Consider the following 20005-nt stretch of genomic DNA (forward strand, 5'->3'; position numbering starts at 1 on the left):
TAAATGTGCTTTATTTGCTGTTGTGACATCATAATATCCAGTATGGTAATATGACTCTATGGATCACTGACTCAAATGGCACAAGTGCAGATGATATGAAAGGGAGTGGCAGTGGCTTTGAAGAGTTGTGAAAGGGCACAAACTAATTAGGGGTTTTCAGGATCTGTTTGGCCCTCCATGACTACTTTTGTAAAAAGCTATAAAAGAATGTTGAAAAGTGAGCAAACTATAGAGAGTGTTCTATGAGCCCCTAGTTCTGAGAAAACATTAATTCATTTTTCTCAGACATAATAGTGTAGGAATAGCTATAATTAACAAAATATGGTTGTCTTGGGCTGTATTATATGATCTCTGTTTATTTAAGCCTCAATATATCCTTCATGCCTTTTATAAAATAATCTGTTTAAACTCAGACCAACTTTCAACTCTGATTATGTTTAATTCTATTCAGATGTTAATGTACTAAAGGTCATTTATTTGAAATTGATAAAAAAGACACTGGATTAATAACTAGTTTTTTAAAACATTTCCGCATCATTTTTTCTAGTCTTTTGCATGCAGACAGATGAATAGTTACATTAGTCTGGGAGGCTTGGCATGGAATGGTGGGATCTTCATTCTATTCTTTCTTTGTTCTAAATTAAGGCCTGTAATCTAAATATAGAGCAGTTTTGCAGCAAGCTAGTTATACCCAACCACCCTAGTGCAGCTACTTCCTCTGCTTCCACCAACCACAATTCTAAAAAATTAAGATTAAAGCAGTAATTGTTTCTCACCCCTTAATGGCAAACAAATTTATTAGTAACTAGTCCTCTATAAATGGAACTAGTATTTTTCTGAATGTTGCAGTGCATTCTTTACATATTAAATGTGTCCTATGGAAAGCAAGAGTTATGAGAGAACAAACCTAAAATAAACGTTGAAACATGTTACTAGAGCTGCATTTGCACAGACATGAGCTGCCTTTAACAAATTGTTCCCATATGTTTACCAAATACAGAGTAGTCAACAATTACAAAACAAATTCATCATTTTTTACTTTGGCTATATTATTTAGAGAAACATTGTGCAATGGTGATGTGTAACCCACCCAAACCCCCTTTCCAGAAAAAGGAAGGCTTTGTAACACCACCCAGGACACATTGTCTCTGAACAGACAAATATCCAGGGCACCAACCTACATTTGAGGGCAATAGTCCAAAATAGTTTGAATCATTAGTAATCCATGAAAGAATGAAACATAATTTTAAAAATAGGCTTTATTTTAAGATATCTGTTTATGATAAATTGACAAGAGGCAGACTTATTATTCCCCAGATATTGAAAGTGATATCACTTTTAAGAGCTTTACTTGAGCAGTGAAATCAAATAACCTATTTTTAAACTTGGTTTCAGTTAAAATCATGCCTAGAGGGAGAATCCCATTTTCCAGAATTTTTTCAGCCGCAGTCAACTATATGGGTCCATCTGAAAAATAATAAATTGTCCAGAATTACTAACCCTATTGTGGGTCATGTTGACTAGAGGTGTGTGAGTGGGGTGGAACTGCTATCATTCACATGGAAACCTTCAGGCCTACATTGGAACTACAGCCATCAGGACTGGCTTACAACTATAACTTCTCTCACTAGGTTCAGTTTGTATTTTTTCCTGGTCTTTCAAGATCACCATAATTAAAGGCCTGAGTTGCTTTATGAATTCAGACTGGGCTGTGGAGTTGCAAGCAGCTTACTACAAGAGTTGAAAGTCAGCGTGGATAGTTCAGTTGGTTAAAGCGTGGTCCTGATAATGCCAAGGTTGCAGATTTCATCCCCATATGGGATAGCTGCATATTCCTGCATTGCAGGGGGTTTGGACTAGATGATCCTTAGGGTCCCTTCCAACTCTAAATTTTATTATTCTACTAAGATCAACAAATATACATCTGAACAAAAAAATTGTTAACATATGGTATCATTTACATCTAGTAATATTAACTAAAATTTAAAATTAGCTGGCATAGTTTCATGAACAGTTATTTTCTGCATCTAGATTATGAGCAGACCGCTGAAAGACAAAGGACCACTTTGAACATTGCATGGCAAGTGTATATATTGCAGACCTAGCAGTGTTTCTTGGCAAATACATAATGCATAAACAACAGATAAGTGTCTGTAAAACACTCATGTACACACTTGAGGAAACCACAGCAAAGTCAGCTAAAAATAACCAAGTATCTATTCCTGAACCTGCAGCTATAATTTGAATTTGATGTGTTGCTGTCTGAACATGGATGAACCCAGAGCAAATGCAGTTGCTCCCTGATATATTAATTCTTCAAACTTCTGGAAAGTTCACAAATCTTGTTGCTCTGGGGTCCTTTGGCAGGAAGGGCAGGTTAACATTTTAATTAACTTATGAAGCTAGTTCTCATTATTTATTTGCTGAGCCTTTTCTTTGAATATTATAAACAGTTTATTTTTATTTATTTTACTATGTACTGTAGTAACATGCTGCTTGGGCCAATATCTCCCTAAATAAACCGTGAACCATAGGATTCAGAGCTGTCCATCTCACTTCTAAATATACTTAGTGGCCTAGGTGTTTTGGCCTGAGAAAGCAAGTGATTTAGATGAGGAAAGGAGAGTTGGAACTGAACACATATGTACACACACAAAACAAATGTAGCAGTAATTTTACAAGTCTGAAATAATTACAAGTTTAACTTTTAATTTCTTGCTGCAAAAGAGGATGAGAATCTCTGTTTGAATGCCCACAGTTCATGATTACTGGAATTCACAACTTCAGTACTGGACTATTACAAATATTCAGTACTTTTTAAAGTAGTAATTTTAATTTATGCATACAGAATAAACAGCTATCTTAAATTTTGAAGTTCAAAGCATAAGTGTCTGTGGCAGTAGTGTTAGCTATATGATGAACTTTGAAAATTTAACTTGATAGTTTTCAAAGCAGTTGCTTTCTCTGAGTGAGTTCGCACTTAACCAATATGCCATACATTTTTGTGGCACACAGGCTTAGAGTACACATGGCATCTGACAGTCTGTGTGACATTTGGTAGTGCTGCATCACCCATCTGCTTTTGCTCTATCAAAGGTTTCAGGATGTTATGACCACAACAACTAGAATATTACACTTGATATATCTGAAGGCCACCCCAGACCATGTTTATGACAGGATATCAACCTATCAGTGACCTATTAGATATGAATTGCCAAGCAACCTTCTGCAACTTGAAGGCTTGATTATTCTGAAAAACAATTACAAAGAATGCAAATAAAAAGAACATCCAGAATGGGCAAATACAAGCACTGATGAAGTGCTGTATCTATCAGGACTCCTCCTTTTTCTAAAAGTGCTTTACTTTTTATACAGTGGTACCTCGGCTTACAGACGCTTCAGGTTACAAACTCCACTAACCCAGAAATAGTACCTCAGGTTAAGAACTTTGCTTCAGGATGAGAACAGAAATTGCGGCGTGGTGGCAGCAGGAGGCCCCATTAGTTAAAGTGGTGCTTCAGGTTAAGAACAGTTTCAGGTTAAGAACGGACCTCCAGAACGAATTAAGTTCTTAACCTGAGGTACCACTGTATAGTGGTGGAAGCTACAAACAACTGAGGCTGTATGTTTATACACATAGCCTTTGAAACACGCATGGGCGATCCCCCCCCCTTTGAACATAGCAACTGGCAGTTGTACACACTTTTGCACAATACCATCTTCTAGAGTCAATGTTGTCTGTTTGTACAGGTGGACATGTTCTCAAACTAATATGCAAGGGTATTTTCTCATCCCCTCAATTAGTGTTTCCACACTAATTGCATCAAAAGCTGTAGAGAGATCCAATGGAACTAATGGGTGCACTTCTCATGTTCAGTTCACCCACCAAGGCAATTAAAACAATTTCTGTTCCATAACCAGGCCTAAAACCAGATTAAAATGGCTCTAGGATCTTGAAGCTGAGCTGTCACCCCATACTTTGACCCATAAACATATACCATATTGGCCCGAATATAAGCCGCACTTCCCCCCACCCCCCAAATTCCAACTGTGAAAAGTTAAAGTGTGGCTTATATTTGTGAGCTTACAAAAATATTCCAGTATGCAGCCAGGAGCACGGGGCAAACAGTGCCAGGAGCGCGGCAAAGTGGTGCCCGCCCCACGCATAGTCCCCCGTCCTCTCCCCCAAGGCCAGAAAAGGAGAGAGCGAGGAAGGGAAAAGGCTGCCGGCAACATAACATGGCTCCCCCCGCCCATTTACACAGCTAGGAGTGCAGGCCAAACAACACCAGGAGCGCGGTGAAGTGGTGCCCGCCCTGCACGTAGTCCCCTATTCTCTCCCCCAAGGCCAGGACAGGAGAAAGTGAGGAAGGGAGCAGCTTATATTCGGGTATTGTCTTTTTTTCTCCCCCCCCACCCAACTTTTAAATGTGTGGCTTATATTCAGGTGCGGCCAATATAATCGGGCCAATATGGTAAGCTATATGCTAATATATTAGCATAGTAATTGCTGGATCACTGGAACATTTCATTCAGTTAACAAATACATATCCATATGCTGTTATACTGTCAGACTTACAGAGTACAGTAATCTTGGACTCTTTTTAGCCATAAAAATGTATAGCAGAGGAAGCAGCTGTCAAAACTTCCCTTCATTGTCCTGCATTCTGCTTAGCTTTTCCGTAACTCAACATGCCACCTGGTTGTTCCAGCTCAGTCTTCCACTATCCTCTTACTACTTTGCTGGGAATGTATATAAGATATGATGGTGATGGTATTGTGATCTAATTAGAAATAGGGGATACTTTGTGTGGAGGAAGATAACTGGTTAGAATGCATATCCTAAGCAGAGAAATTATTCGTGTTCTATCAGCCAGTTCTGTGAGACTTGGTTGTAAGTCACTTTCTATTGCCTTGGGAAAGGTAAAGCTACTAACAAACTTAATAAATAAAGTACCATTTTTTATTTAAAAAAAAAGAGCTGTGGGGATAAATGGGTATGAAAGGTGGGGATACAGAGAAGCTATGTAAAAACTAGTGAATGAACACTGAAAGCAATTGTATTTGTATGCTGCTTCTGTATCCATCCATGACTCAAAGGGATTTGTGAATGTAAACAGGCCTAAATAGTACCTTGCAGCATTTGTCCTGGACCTGTTACAACTTTCCATATTTTTAACTTTCTCGCATTATAATCTTTAAACTGAAGTTGTGTGTTGTTGTTTTATTATTATTATTATTATTATTATTATTATTATTATTATTATTACTTATACCCCACCCATCTGGCTGGGTTTCCCACTCTTGGCGGCTCCCAACAGAATATTAAAAACACGATAACACATCCAACATAAAAAACTTCCCTAAACAGGGCTGCCTTCAGATGTCTTCTAAAAGTCAGTTGTTTATTTCCTTGACATCTGAGGGGAGGGTGTTCCACAGGGCGGGCGCCACTGCCAAGAAGGTCCTCTGCCTGGTTCCCTGCAACCTCACTTCTCACAGTGAGGGAACCGCCAGAAGGTTCTTGGAGCTGGACCTCAGTGTCCGGGCTGAACGATGGGGGTGGAGACGCTCCTTCAGGTTAATTACTTTAAGATGTTCTTTCAGAGTAACCTGATGGCCAAATACTTTTATAGTATTTGCCCTGTTTCTTCCAAAAACTTTATATATGTAACTTTACACCAGGCAAAAAGCTATGAGATAGAAAATAATTCCTGCCAACCTAGCAGTTCAAAAACATACCAGTGCAAGTAGATAAATAGGTACCACTGCGGTGGGAAAGTAAACAGTGTTTCCATGCGCTCTGGAACTCATCACAGTGTCCCGTTGCACCAGAAGCAGTTTAGTCATGCTGGCCACATGACCCAGAAAGGTGTCTCTGGACCAACGCCGGCTCCCTCGGCCTGAAGCAAGATGAAAGCCACACCCCAGAATACTCAGAATGCCCACCTCCTTTCTATGTTTACTGTTCTATGCTCACATAAAGTCTGTTTTGCCAATATATAGGTACTGACAGTTCCTGATTTTTAACATTTATCTCCTTTTCATTTAGAGTATCAGGGTTCATACATGTTTGGCCTTTGCTGAGTCCTGGGCAGTGCTGAGTTTCTGGTTTGAACTGAGTATTGTTATTAATGCTGAATTCAGTAAATCTAGAGAGTAATTACATTCTTTGTATTATATTAAGCACCCAAAATAAACAATGAACTAATATCATTTGTGTTTGTTTCTACTTCCTAAAATTACTGTCAGTTTACTAGGCAGATGTACCAGTTTTCTTGGAATAATATCTCAAAATGTCTCTTCCACTTTAAACTGTCTCTTAATCAAGCCTGTTTCCCATTCCTATTAAGATGTTGCATTATAAAACTTTTACAACCTCTGTACTGGGCTGTGCCAACCACCATAATCTTTCAGAAAAGCTTTCTCAAAGTTGTTGACCCATTTTTGTGGATTAGTCTCACTAGGTTACAGATTATTTCTTTTGTTAAGCTTTTAATTATAACCTATTCTAAGATCCCGGAACCTGTTGCATCATATTGGTTAGAGAATTTATTGATCTTGGTAAATACCCTAATCCAGTGTCTATAATTGCTCATTTTATTTAAGCATCTTACAGTCACTGTTTTTAGACTTCTGAAACATTGTACCATGGAATAATATTGTAATAGTTTGAACAATGAACTATGCACTTATGTGTGCATGCGTGTCTCTTAAATCATTTTCTTAAAAAGAACAACAGGAAGCAGGCTGATTGATTGCATTTTTTAAAAGTAGGAAGTCAGATATTTTAGTGCAAATTACATATCATTTCAAATACTTGAAAACAGTGAAGGTCAGTCAGGAAACCTCTGTTCAAAAATTTCCAGCATATGGATAATGTTCAACAGGATGTATGCTTGACTATGGAATCTTAATCTGTAATAATCAACATGAGAAAGATTGTTGATATGTTTTTGTGTTGTCTAGTCTGTTTGTGCCCTGGCTAGTCAGTGTCACGGATGTACCTTGAAGTTCAAGGTTACCAACAAATATAGTTCTGCCTTCCAGCATGAGGAAGCAACACTGATCTGTCTTCAGAAGTTGCTGTTGCAATACGTTATCATTCAGGAGCTGAAAAGGACCTTTTGCTTGTTTATTTCATTGACTTGTTTAAGGAAGGAAGAGAAGTAAACAGTTATTACATTTAGCTCTTAGGACTTACAATAGCAGATGTAGGCTCCTTTAAAAATGCAGAATATTTGAATATATTCTGTAGTTCAGTTTACAGGACAATCCTATACATGTTTACTTGGAAGAAAGCCCCTTTGGATTTAGTAGGGCTTATACCCGGGTAGTATAAGTGAGTATAGGATTGCAGTCATCAGCTCCCATGTGTTTTTTGTTTTGCAGACATCAAAAGGTTACAAAACTGTTTTTATAAAGCCTACCTTTATATGCCCCTCAGGCATATGTAAACTGTTACTCTCAAAATATACACCTCTAAATAAAAATACACCCAATTATATTTATTTTATTTAATAAAATGTCTATACTCTTTAATTCCCAAAATATAAAGTTTATAGTCATGATTTTAATTAAATCAGTTGTGGCTTAAATTTTAAAAAAACGCATTTATAAGGGTGTTTTTAATAAAAAAAATCTGAAGCTTATCTGTTTTGTTTGTGTACTGCGGTGGAGAACATCTAATCCCATGTACTATCAAGTACTATATATGTAAGTAGTAGGAAGTGCCTTGCACTGCCTATAAAGTCAAAGAAACCAGAAAATATTGTGATTTTTATATGGATAGAGTGATTTATGAGTTTTAGGGCTGCACGCAAACACACCAAGTGTGGGTATGCTAATGTTTAATTAGGTTTGGTCTGCTGTCTTGATTCTGCATGATAACTAGCATCCAAATATAGACAAAGAGGGTTCCGTCTTGGCAACCATCATGCCAAATTGAGCAATGATATTTTCAAAGGCAGCTGAACTGTCACACCCAATTTGGCAAAGTCACATAAAACTGGCTGACAGTTTCTTCAGAGGTGTACAGATTAATGTAGTTCGGACATTTAACGCCAAATTGGACAAAGTAATTTCAAAGTTGTGTTTCAGTCCACCATTTTGGTTCAATGGCAGCGAATGTTCCAAAGTCAATGAAAACGGCCACCCCCACATCAGGAATCCTCATGCCAGGTTTGGTAATGATATCTTAAGAGGCATCCAGACCTATAGAGAACAGACGGACAGACAAACCGCTTTCCAAAATAGTGGCTTTAGATAATCTGAACATAAGTAATTTTTAAAGACCATTGTAGCAGTGGTCAGAAGTGAAGAGTTAAATTACATGAACAACAACCCAGTCACAATCTGGCATCCAAAGTATGTGAAACTGATCCCAATTGTCTGAATATATAACCCTCTACTCAGGCTTTGTGATTTAAAAAACAAAATACAATTTATCTTACCCTTCAACTGTCCCATTTTATCTGGGTCAACCACAGATTTAAAAGCTCTGCTAGCAAGAAACCCCACGGTCTAACAGTTCTACTTTTAAAGCAGCAGCCAGTTTGGTATTGAGCAGAATACATGTAGGTGTTAGCTGCAGCTGAAGTGGGCATGATTTGTACGACTTGTTGACCAGAGTTGTATATACATGGATATATTTCATCTATAGGGATGCAAAAAGCTGTAATTTTTGGTAATTGTAAAAGTTCTGTCGAAAGCAAAGAGACTGTCAAAATTTGCATGATGCATTTATTTATGTAGAAAATAAAGGAAGTTATTCTAGTGATCAGCACACTTTCAGTGTTTTAATACCGTACATGCTTTCTTTTTAAAAAATGTGTAGTGTTGTAGGGATTGTTTGGCTTTCACATACTCTGTCGTCTTTGAACTCTGTAAAATGTTGGCTTCTAAATAGTAACATGTTCAGTGTGTGGTTTTTGTTTTTTTGCAATGTCACCAAGTGATGAAGGCGAAATTGATGAACTCCAGATCTTGTACAGCTGAAACCATATACTCAAGCCCTTCATTAGTTTAAATGAAAAACTTATGGAACATATTTACTTGCTTCCAAGAACAAATTCCTGCAGGTAGAAAAATGCTTACTCACCCCAACTGCAATTTTGAGTTACAGAGGAAGCTACTTGCAGAATGTGATATATCATGAGCCTGCCTTATGAGCTGTAAAACCTCTAGAAAGAAAATTAAGGAATGACTGAATCTGAAAGTTTGTGGTTGCCATTGATTCACTTATTTTACTCACATTTAGGGTAGGCTCCTCAGCACTTCTGCTACACCTCCACCTGGAGAACTGCAGCCTGTTTGAGAGCCAGAAGATTTAGCCATCTAGCTCTACTTGTAAAGAGCAAGAATTTGCCCCAGCTATGGCAGGTTTCGGGGGGGGGGGAGCCTACTCATTTGGAGGTGGTAGGCCACTAATTTCGGACCAGGATGTAATTAGGGCAAGGGCATGCACCCATCCACTCCGAGTTGTGGATAGGCTTTTTTCTAGGTGAGAGATTGGAGTAACCAGAGTGGGGGTGCAGAATGTGAGCTAACAGCCTTCCAAGTGAGAAGAGGAATGCTGGGGAGCTGTATCTGTATTGGTAGTACTGAATGCAGCTCACAAATGTATATCCAGTGTGATTGGTTGGTATTTGGTAATTTTGCTACTGTGTATTGCTTTGATTGCTGTATATCATGCCCACCTCTCTCTACCAGAACCATTTTTTCCTGCATAGCCTTTGGTTTCTCTGCTGACTTGTAATGGCATTTGCACTCATTCTTCACTTCCTTTTCTTTTCTGGTCTTCCCTTCCCTCAATTGTTTCTTCACTGTCTATTTTAGATCATATGTTTCTTGGGTGCAGGGACCTATCTATGCTGCCCATATAGCTCTTTTAAATTATCTTTGGCCCTGATAAGTGTGGCTGGTATAAACAGAATTATTATAATTATCTATTTATTTAAACATCACCAGAGTGCATTATAATAGAAATAAGATCTGTTGAAGCAATGTATGTCTTCTAATTCAACCCTGTGCATAAGAATGATTTTAAAGGGAAAATGTTGATCTGGGTTAATAGTCTCTTGAGCAGCTAAAGCATTAGAAGTAAACCATTTCTTTCAAACCCTTTCATTTGTCATAATCTTTTGCCATGCATTGCTGTCATGTAATTAAAAAAAACCCAAACTTTTCCCCACTGCTTGCTTTTGCATACTGCAAGAGAGAAAACAGGGGAAACAACAGGTCAGGGGCTATTTCCTGCATACCAGGGGAGGTGGTGGGGAATGACACCCAAAGTATGCAAGAAACTTGTGGGTTAAAAAAGCACATACTACTTTCCTCAAATCTCCAGAAATCCCATGTTGCCATCATGCTGACAGTCGGTATCAGCTCTAGTAGAGAATGTAGGCAGAGGTCCTCAGCCAGTGAGGACTGACAAGCTGACTGAAAAGTCAGCTGCTTCTGTTTAGCCTGCGGTCCCAAGAAGATAGAAGCTGCCCCATGTAAGGCATTTAGCTTTCCTCAAGCCCAGTTGTTTTAGGCTGTGTGAGTGACTGACTGCACAATTTACAGTTTCAATGATGGGGAGCGGGGGAATTCTCTTCATAGAATCATAAGATTGCAGAGTTGGAAAGGACCACGAAGGCCATCTAGTTCAACCCCCTGCAATACAGGAATCCTGCCCACAGCTGTCCCTGGGTCAGCTCAAACCACCAACCTTCTGGTTAACAGCTAAATGCACTGGGATATACACAGGGCTGTGCACCGAAGAGCAGAATTTCTCTCTCCAAATTTAGACCCCTTAAAGTTGCAGGCACTGTAGGGGGAGGGTGGAATCTGCAGAAATTGTCTCCCAATAGCAGGAGTATCACATGGGTGAAATTCCTCTCCAGTGATGCTCCTGCCAGTGGGAATAAAGTCTGAATTCCAAGCCATAGCATTGTAGTACTTGTAAGCATTTTAATCTGTAATTGGATCCTTAAAAGGTCATTGACACTTAAGACCTAAGCAGGTTATTGCAAGTAATTTTTCAAAAACTAATGTGACGTTAGTTAGTTAGTTAGTTAGTTATTAAATTTGTATACCACCCCCATCCGCAGATCTTAGGGCAGTTCACAATATATAAAACCACAAAATATATAGTAAAAATAAGAACAACAAACCAATAATCCCATATAAAATGCCTTCAGAATTCCATCGTTGAGGAAGTGTTTCCAAATATGATGACACCTAACAGCTACCACATGTTGCAAGTTATGCACTTCACTCTCACCGCAACTTGGAGTTTCTAAAAATAAAACAAATCTAGCACATAACGTAGTAGTACATTCTTTAATAGGGCAGGCCCAAAACATCTTGCTGCCTGAGGCAAAGGACAATATGTGTTTCTTCCTCCCCACCCACCCTCCTGTACAGCAGCAGACTGGACTGACAATTGAAACTTGCTTCAAGGCTAACAATTGAATAATGTCCTCCTTGTGCAGCTGGCTAGTTTAGAGGGTGTATGACATGCATGTAGCACACATAGCTCCAATCTGCAGCAGAGGAGGATGGGTGGGGGGCAGGCTTAGGAGGAATGACTGAGCAAGGTGCAGTGGCGTAGCGTGAGTTGTCAGCACCCGGGGCAAGGCAAGTAATTTGCGCCCCCTAACCTGGGGCAAGGCAAGTAATTTGCGCCCCCCCAACCCCTAACCTGCGAGTTGCCGCTGGCGCTGCCGTCCAAACGACGCCACTTGCCCGGAGGAGGAGGGGGGCAGAGAGGCGAGGAAAATGCAACATGGCCCTGCAGCAGCAGCGGCGGAGGCGGGGCTGTGAGGAGGGGCTGCCTGGCGCGTCCTCCGCGGCGAGCGCTGAGAGCCGCTGCCTGCCGGGCGCCTTCAGCCCGGATGCGCGCACAGCTCGTCGGTTCCGCGAGACATGCTGCTCTGCTACAGCCTGCGCCCAAGGCTCTTCGGCAACTCCGGAGGCAGCGAGCGTGCCCCCCCAGATGTTGCGCCCGGTGCAGCCTGCCCCCCTTGCACCCCCCACGCTACGCCACTGGCAAGGTGCCTAAAACAAGCTGCTGCTTGAGATCTTTGCCTCCCTTTTCCAAATAGTAGGGCTGGCCCCAGGGCATTAGAATGTTTAGACATTGTACTGGTATACTGTTTATGTCTGGAATAAGTTATTGTCTGTCTTTTTTTAGTAGCATTTGATTCATTAACTCAATTAATGTGAGAGTTGTTTAGATTTTACAGCCAGCTAATCTTTTACAGTCGCTTACATAACCTGTGTTGGCTTCTGTTCAGACTTAAAACTTTCAGTTTATACTTTACAGATAACTTCTAGTAGACATTTTCTGTTCTTCCGCTGACAACAACAACCTAATGTATTTAGAGACCCGTTATGTAAAGGTTGATACATTAAGCTTGGTTGATAAGTTAACCACTTGCCTGGCTCCGGAAGCGCAAATACTTGTACAAAATGCCATTTCAGGTCACTATTGAGCACTGTTAGGAAAATAGGATCAAATATCCTGAAAGACATCTAACACAAAATATTCCAACCATAGGGAAATAATCATAGAGGAGCGGACCAGCCTTAAAATAAAAGAAACAAACAAACAAAACTTGAGTGTCACGGAAAAGAGAAAATCCCCAAGACGTAGCACATTATATTCTTACCACAGATTTTCCTAAAGTGACTCCAAAAATGTTAATTACTTTATTTTAACTTTTATTTGGCAGTGCATTTCTATCTTCTAAAATTTGTTTGTGTTTTTTTTTTGTAAAGGAATTCAAAATGTGCTGAGTCTGTTCTGCGCAGTTCTTACAGAAAATAAGGTCCTCTTTCATTCTGCAAGTTTCCAAAGACTGAGCGATGCCAGTAGAGCACTTGAATCTTTAATGTTTCCTCTCAAATATAGGTAAGCTCTTTTGTGCAGCTCGTGGCATTGAGGAACACCAAATCCATATTGGATTAGATATTAGACATTTTTACAGAAGATTATGTTACTGCATGCAACTCATTCAACTTATTTCCTTTTAATACATTTCAAAGCATTGAGATCTATTCTCATCTAAGAGTTAGCATCAGAACTGAAATTCAGAAATTCAAAATTAGAATCCTGATTGAAAAACGTATTTTCAAATATATTGTTCAAAAGAGGTTGGTAGCTATATCAGGTTATATTCATACATTTTGTTACATGGAAAACAGTGAAATGCATTATATTTTGCATTCAAAAGCCAGAATTAACAACAGTGTTTAAAGAATGTAATACTCAACATTTCTAAGATTTCGAACTCCAGTAATACAATCTTATATTAGATTCTCATGTAATCTGGTTTAAAGCCAATGTAGACCTTAGCACATTGGGGAAACTTGGTGTGCTGAAGATGCTTAAACATATTTCAACTTTCACTGGTTGTCTCTTTCTGCCTCCCAGTTCCAGGAAGGGTTGGTCTTATTTTAAATCTGTTATTTTAAATCTGTTCAGATCTATCTGAAGTGGACAGACACTATCGTGGTTAGGGTGTAGGTGTTACACTCATACTGTGTTTCCAAAGGGGTAGCTCTGTTAGTCTGCTGCAGCAAAAACAACAAGAGCCTCATTGAATTCTTGAAGGCTCACAAAATTTATTACAGCTTAAGCCTTCATGGACTACAGTCCACTTTATCAGATGCAACTTTATCAGATTTTAATATTTGTGCATAGCAACATTCATAGCTGGGGTGCCCACATTATGCATTAGCAACATCATAGATTTGTGGCTGTGGGAACACCCAGGGTGATAACGAACTACTTATGAAGGCCATGAACCTCGTCTAGGTACAACTTATTACCATTAACAGATCTTCAGAATTCCTTCTGCTTAAATGAGCATAAATTATTTGCCTAGTTTGTATTGTTAATTTTCATATTAGTAGACTGTACATTATTGAAATAACTTTTATATTCCATAACTGTTTAAAATATATTTACATAGGGTTATCTGTAAAATACAGATTAACTAGTGAACTGACAGTCATTTTAAATGAATACTTGCTGTCTAAATATTGATAATCCAAAAATCAGATTTTTCTATCTGTGACTCATGGATAAATAATATTGTGTTGGGGTGGGAAGTAATTTCTAAATGGTCGAGTCAAGTGATTCTGTAGATAAATATGTGTTTGCTGCTATAGTGCAAATAGTGTGTGATTTTTAATTTTTTTTTAAAAAAAGGTGTATATATGGGAAATGGTAAGTATAAGAAAGCTACTTCATGTAATATGTTATGTTCAACAAGTTGCTACAGTTTTTCCCTTCACTTTTCCCCCAGTTACCCATACATTCCAATTCTCCCTGCACAGCTGCTTGAAGTTCTCAGCTCACCCACACCCTTTATTATTGGTGTGCATTCTGTCTTCCGTAATGAGATTCATGAACTTGTGAGTATATTCAACCAAGTTTATCCCTGCTTATGTTGCCATACAGAGAAATGATTGAGCATAAAATTCAGGTAGATCATCTTCATAATAAAAAGAACTGTAACAAGCAAGTGGATAAAGCAAATTAATGGCATAAAATGGTTTTAAATGTATTGTTAGTCATCCCATAAACAAACATAAGTGTATGCAAATACAAAATAGAAGAAAACAAAAGATGGCTTACTATTTAAAATTTATCTATCCATTTTTTTAGATAATGCACATATTTATTTGTTGCAGTACACAACATCTTGGTAGATCCTTTCCCTCCTGTGAAATAGAGAAAAGGAGATATTTATTCTATGATAAATACTTAACATTTTTTATCTGCTGCCTGCTTTTTTAGAAACATGTCTGTAAATAATAATGTTTTAGTTGATCTAATCAATCCGTTGAGTACATGCTGCAGTTCTATTCAATATCAATACTTCAACTGTGCCCCTAGTAGTGCACTGTTTATCAGGATACAGGTTTCCATATTTTGCTTCTAATACATCATCAAAACTGTGGTTTGTTACAGGTGGTGTTCTCATTCACTCTAGGTACAGGTCCATGCAGGAGTGAGTTAGGCGTGGGTTCAGGTTTCAGCAAAGCAACGTCAGCAAAGCAAGTTTCAGGTTCCAATGAGGCAAAGTTAAGCCAAGCCAAGTTCAGGTTCCAACGATGCATGTTCAGACAAAGCAAGTTAGCACCCTGGATAGCTCCATGTGCACCTCTGGCTGAAGCATCAGAGGAGGAAGCTCAAATTATGTTGCTTCAACAGCAAGCAAACCTACAGTGAGCCTTCAGTAGAGCCCTAGTTCTGTGACTAGCCCCCACCCCACCAGATGAGCAAAGCTTCTTCAGTTAAAAGGGCCTAGCCTGCTTTTATAGTCATCAACTTCATTGCAGCAGTTTTTTTTGGGGGGGGGGATTTCTGGGTTGGGGTCATTTGAAAGCAGCCTAAAATTTCCTGGCAAAACAGGCTTCTCTTACACCTGGGCTTTCATGGATGTGGGGATGTCTAGGTCTGTTTTCAGTGTAGTTCCCTCCCACCTGCTGATGCTCCTTGTGAATTCATGACCTCATCCCCTGAAATAGGGAGTCAGAACCAGAGGTCACAACACAGTTGTCAAGAGGCATCCCATGAGATTTTTCTGCTGTTTTTTAAAAAAATATTTCAATTGTGTTCCTATCCATTATGTGAAGTTTCATATAACATTTTCATTCATTTGCCATTGTCTTTCAGTTAGATGTAATTATAGCAGATCTGGATGGTGGTACAATAAAAATTCCCGAATGTATTCATCTCTCCCAGCTCCCCGAACCACTACTCCACCAGACTCAAACTGCCCTCTCTCTAGTAAGTCTAATTTCCAATATTACCCTTTAATGTGCATCACTTTTGTTTTCTCAATTTGTTACCAAATAACATAAAGAGGCAAATATTTCATACTAATATGCTAGACCAACATAGACCAAGCATAAATACAAAGCAAGAATCACCAGGAAATTGTAAAGGAAACATTTATTTGTTTTATACCCCTTGTTACATACATCTTCAACTCTGTCTGTCCTGTTTCCCCCTTTACAGACTTAAAAGACCAATAGTTGCTTTATTGTTGAGAGTTGCTTTATTGTTGAGTTATAATTATTTTCTTACTCGTCATTGCTTGATTTTTTTAGAGTCTTTTTGTCTGTTCAGTCTCATAGGAGGGGGGAGGTAAGGATCTAAATGGGATGCAAGCCTTTGCTGTCAGGCTTAATATGAAATATGTTTGTGGAAGGGTCTATATTAAGAAAAATAAACTTAGGAAAATGTTGCCAACAGAGTGCTTCCTTTGAATTTTTGTTCTTTAAAATTGTAGGTTTTACATCCAGATTTGGAAACAGCAGATTATGCATTTCCTCCTCCTCGAACAGCTCTGTCACATTCCAAAATGTTGGTAAGACCCAGTTATTTCTAGCTTTGTAATAAACAGAAAAAATAATGCTTTTCCTGAAATGAAGGTTTTCCTTTTACTGTATTCTTCATAAATACTTTATAATTATTACATTTTTTCATCATTTCATCATTTCATTTTAACATTTTTTTTTTTACAATTGCTATTAAATTGAAGGGCACTATCTGACAAGGCAGTGTATCCAACCAAGTTCTACTCAGAGTAGACACATTGAAATTAATGCCACACATTGAAATTAATTTCAGTGCATCTACTCTACATAGGACTAGCATCCTATATCTTTATACTGGTTTATGAGGTTATACAGTACCTCATCAGTGTCCTCTGATGTAAGCCCACATTGTACTTTTTATCGTTGAAATTTAGCACTAATGCAAATTCAGAATACCACTTACACACAATACTTCATTTTTAATGGAAAACTAATAAGAATCAAAGAATGATAGAGTCGGAAGGGACCCTGAGAGCCATCTAGTCCAACCCTTCAATGCAGGAATCTCAACATGCAGATTTGTGCTCTTCTTCTTCTTCCTGAGTAGATTACTGATGATGGATCCTTCTGGCAGCCAAACTGCTGCTCATACAGATAATCTGGACTTCCCACCTGGTTGGGCACCACTTACTTTCTTGATGTGCAAGGGATGAAGCGGGAGAATCAGAGAACAAGGCAGAGCTCAGGAGACTGATTGGAATCATCATGTTTCCTTATCCTTAAATGTCAGGTAGATTTAATACTTCAGGAGGTATGAGTAACAAAGCCCAGGCATTGCTGGTATTACTCTTTGTGATGCCATCCATTCTGGCAAGAAGCTGTCCAGAAGTAGCAATAGGTTAAATTCTGGTTTAGGCTAAGCTTGGAACATTTTTATTCCTAACTGAAAGGTAAATCTTTCACCTTTCAAGAGCTAATGAAAGATCTTTCTAAAATGTACTTTAGATGTTAAACAAAGATGTCACACTCTGACTGTTGTTTTTATTGGGCCATTGGAGTTCATATGAAAGGATTTTATACTTTTACACTTTACCATACCATTTGCGCCTCTTGGTATGTTATGCCTAAAGACAGAGGAAGCATTTTTCTCTTAGTTTGTGTTTAATAGGAGATAGTTGCACTCAATTTGCTTGTCTTTTCACAGGATAAAGAAGTGCGGGGTGTCTTTCTTAGGTTATTTGCACAGCTTTTCCAAGGATATAGATCTTGTCTTCAGCTAATCAGGATTCATTCAGAACCTGTCATAAACTTTCACAAGGTAAAAGCAAAGCTAAGTTATCAGCTTCTAGATGATCATGCATTTTTGTTTTGTTTTTAAGAGGTTAAAAAAGTCTTAGAATTATTAGTGCAGCAGTTGTCTTGCATAGGTCAGTGATGTGGTTTGATACTCCACTGTAGATTAGTTTGCTGAATCCTGATATGTTTTTTCTGCATACTGTAGCCTACAGATAGCAGTTAAACTAAAAAATGAAATGGTGATCACTTTGTCTACCCCTTTGCTCTTGAAAGCAACAGTTGTACACTCATTAACCTCCAACACATTAACATGCACCATCCAGTTGATAACAATGTGCAATTAGCAGAGATTAGGAGTGAATAATGTGTATCATATTAAATGTTAATTCACAATTCAGTGAATAGTTTTGTAAAATAATCCAGATGGCTCCAGCAAGTGAGCCAAAATAAGGAAGAATAAACAAGCTAGCATTTCCTAGCCTATTTGACCATTGGGGGGATTTTTTTGACCGCAGCCGGACATTGAGCATGAAGCAAAGCTTATCTGCCAAGTTGTTTTTCCATCAGACTTTTTCCCTGACCTTCTATAGCACAAGTCTGCCCCACTCAGCATTCCATCTTCATTTGTCCTATTGCATGCTCCAATGCCCTAGAAGAAGGGGAAGGGGGCATCATATTAGGTGGCTCAAGAAAACCTTCAAATAGCACCATATCCCAATGGATCCAGTGAGAATCAAGATTGAAAATGCTCATGTTTTATCGTCACCTAATTTTGCTTTAGTACTAGTTAGTTGTTGTTTTTCACCCCACAGCTGTTAAATGCATTTAATATGTAACTTTTACATCTTACCTTGCATAATTTTGTTTGCTGAAAGAAAACAGAGTTCTGAATGCATTCCAAACATATTTGGAATGAGAATGTGTGTGTTGATGGAAAATTTTCTGTTTACAGTAACCTTGATGCTATGCAAGTTCACTGTTTGGTTTTATAAAAAGCGTTAGGCGCTCATTCTTTGCTTTTGTATCTTACTTTCTATTGCAACCATCTTTTTGTGTTTGCTTGTTTTGACTCTTAAGTACAATGATATGAAAAAATGTGTTTACATGGTTAACATTTACTTGTTTCCACAGGCAGCCTTCTTGGGACAGAGAGGCTTGATTGAGAATGATTTTCTTACCAAAATCCTGAATGGAATGGCATTTGCTGGTTTTGTGTCAGAGAGAGGTCCTCCTTACAGATCCTGTGATCTCTTTGATGAGGTAGAAACATTTTAAAAGAAATATGAAAGTGAGAGAAAATATTCATACTTAAATTTCTGTGACAATTTTTTCTGTCATAAAAATAATGCTTTTGTCACATTATTTGTGTATCACCTTTATACCCCACCTTTCCTCCAATGAAGAAAATGGCATACATGGTTCTCCCCTCCCCCTCCATTTTTATCCCCACGGCAATTCTGTCATGTAGGCTGGGCAGTGACTAGCCCAAGGTTCATGGCTGAGCGTGGATTTGAACCCTAGTCTCCCAAGTTCCAGTGCTCTAACCACTAAACCACACTGGTTCCCCATTATGAAATCTATCATTGTGAAAAATTCTGCAGTGAATTACCTCTGAAGCACTCCTTTTGTGTAGTCATTACATTTTTTCCTGCAAATAATTTCACTGGAAACAATTGGGATTTTTTTCTGCTGAATGCATTTTTTAAAAAAAGAAAATGATTTTAAGTTCTTAAAAAAAGGTGTGGAACCAATGGGAATATTCCCAGCCATAATGAATGTATGAGAACATATTGCAAGCTCTGTCGTAATAAATAAAAAGTGACTACTGCATGTTACAGACAGTTTAAAGGTAAAGGTACCCCTGCCCATATGGGCCAGTCGTGTCCGACTCTAGGGTTGTGCGCCCATCTCACTTAAGAGGCCGGGGGCCAGCACTGTCCGAGGACACTTCCGGGTCACGTGGCCAGCGTGACGAAGCTGCTCTGGCGAGCCGGCACCAGCGCAGCACACGGAAACGCCGTTTACCTTCCCGCTATAAAGCGGTATCTATTTATCTACTTGCACTTAGGGGTGCTTTCGAACTGCTAGGTGGGCAGTAGCTGGGACCGAAAGACGGGAGCTCACCCCGCCGCGGGCATTCGAACCGCCGACCATACAATCGGCAAGTCCTAGGCACTGAGGTTTTACCCACAGCGCCACCCGCGTCCCCTACAGACAGTTTAGAATCTTTAAAAATTGCAATGGCAATATTATAACATGGTTTTACATACTCCTACAAATCTTTCTGTATGACATTTATGGGAGTTTGTTAATGCAGAGAAGAAATGGGCTAATATTGCTTTTAAAATAAAACAGTTGGGTTTTCATAACTGGCATGACTAGTGCC

At 38.8% G+C, this 20005-nt stretch overlaps 1 protein-coding gene across 2 annotated transcripts in view; it reads left to right on the plus strand.

The window, feature by feature from the left end:
* Positions 1-20005, plus strand: part of SBF2 (SET binding factor 2) — a 227000-nt gene that overhangs the window by 118118 nt on the left and 88877 nt on the right. For both annotated transcript variants that reach the window (XM_082192752.1, XM_082192753.1), the window contains exons 7-12: positions 12769-12901; positions 14301-14409; positions 15677-15790; positions 16296-16373; positions 17528-17641; positions 18751-18879. In XM_082192752.1, coding sequence (XP_082048878.1) covers positions 12769-12901; positions 14301-14409; positions 15677-15790; positions 16296-16373; positions 17528-17641; positions 18751-18879 — 677 coding nt within the window. The remainder of the gene's footprint in view (positions 1-12768; positions 12902-14300; positions 14410-15676; positions 15791-16295; positions 16374-17527; positions 17642-18750; positions 18880-20005) is intronic.

Source organism: Podarcis vaucheri (assembly GCF_965113315.1).
Source record: "Podarcis vaucheri genome assembly, chromosome: 1".
NCBI lineage: Eukaryota > Metazoa > Chordata > Lepidosauria > Squamata > Lacertidae > Podarcis > Podarcis vaucheri.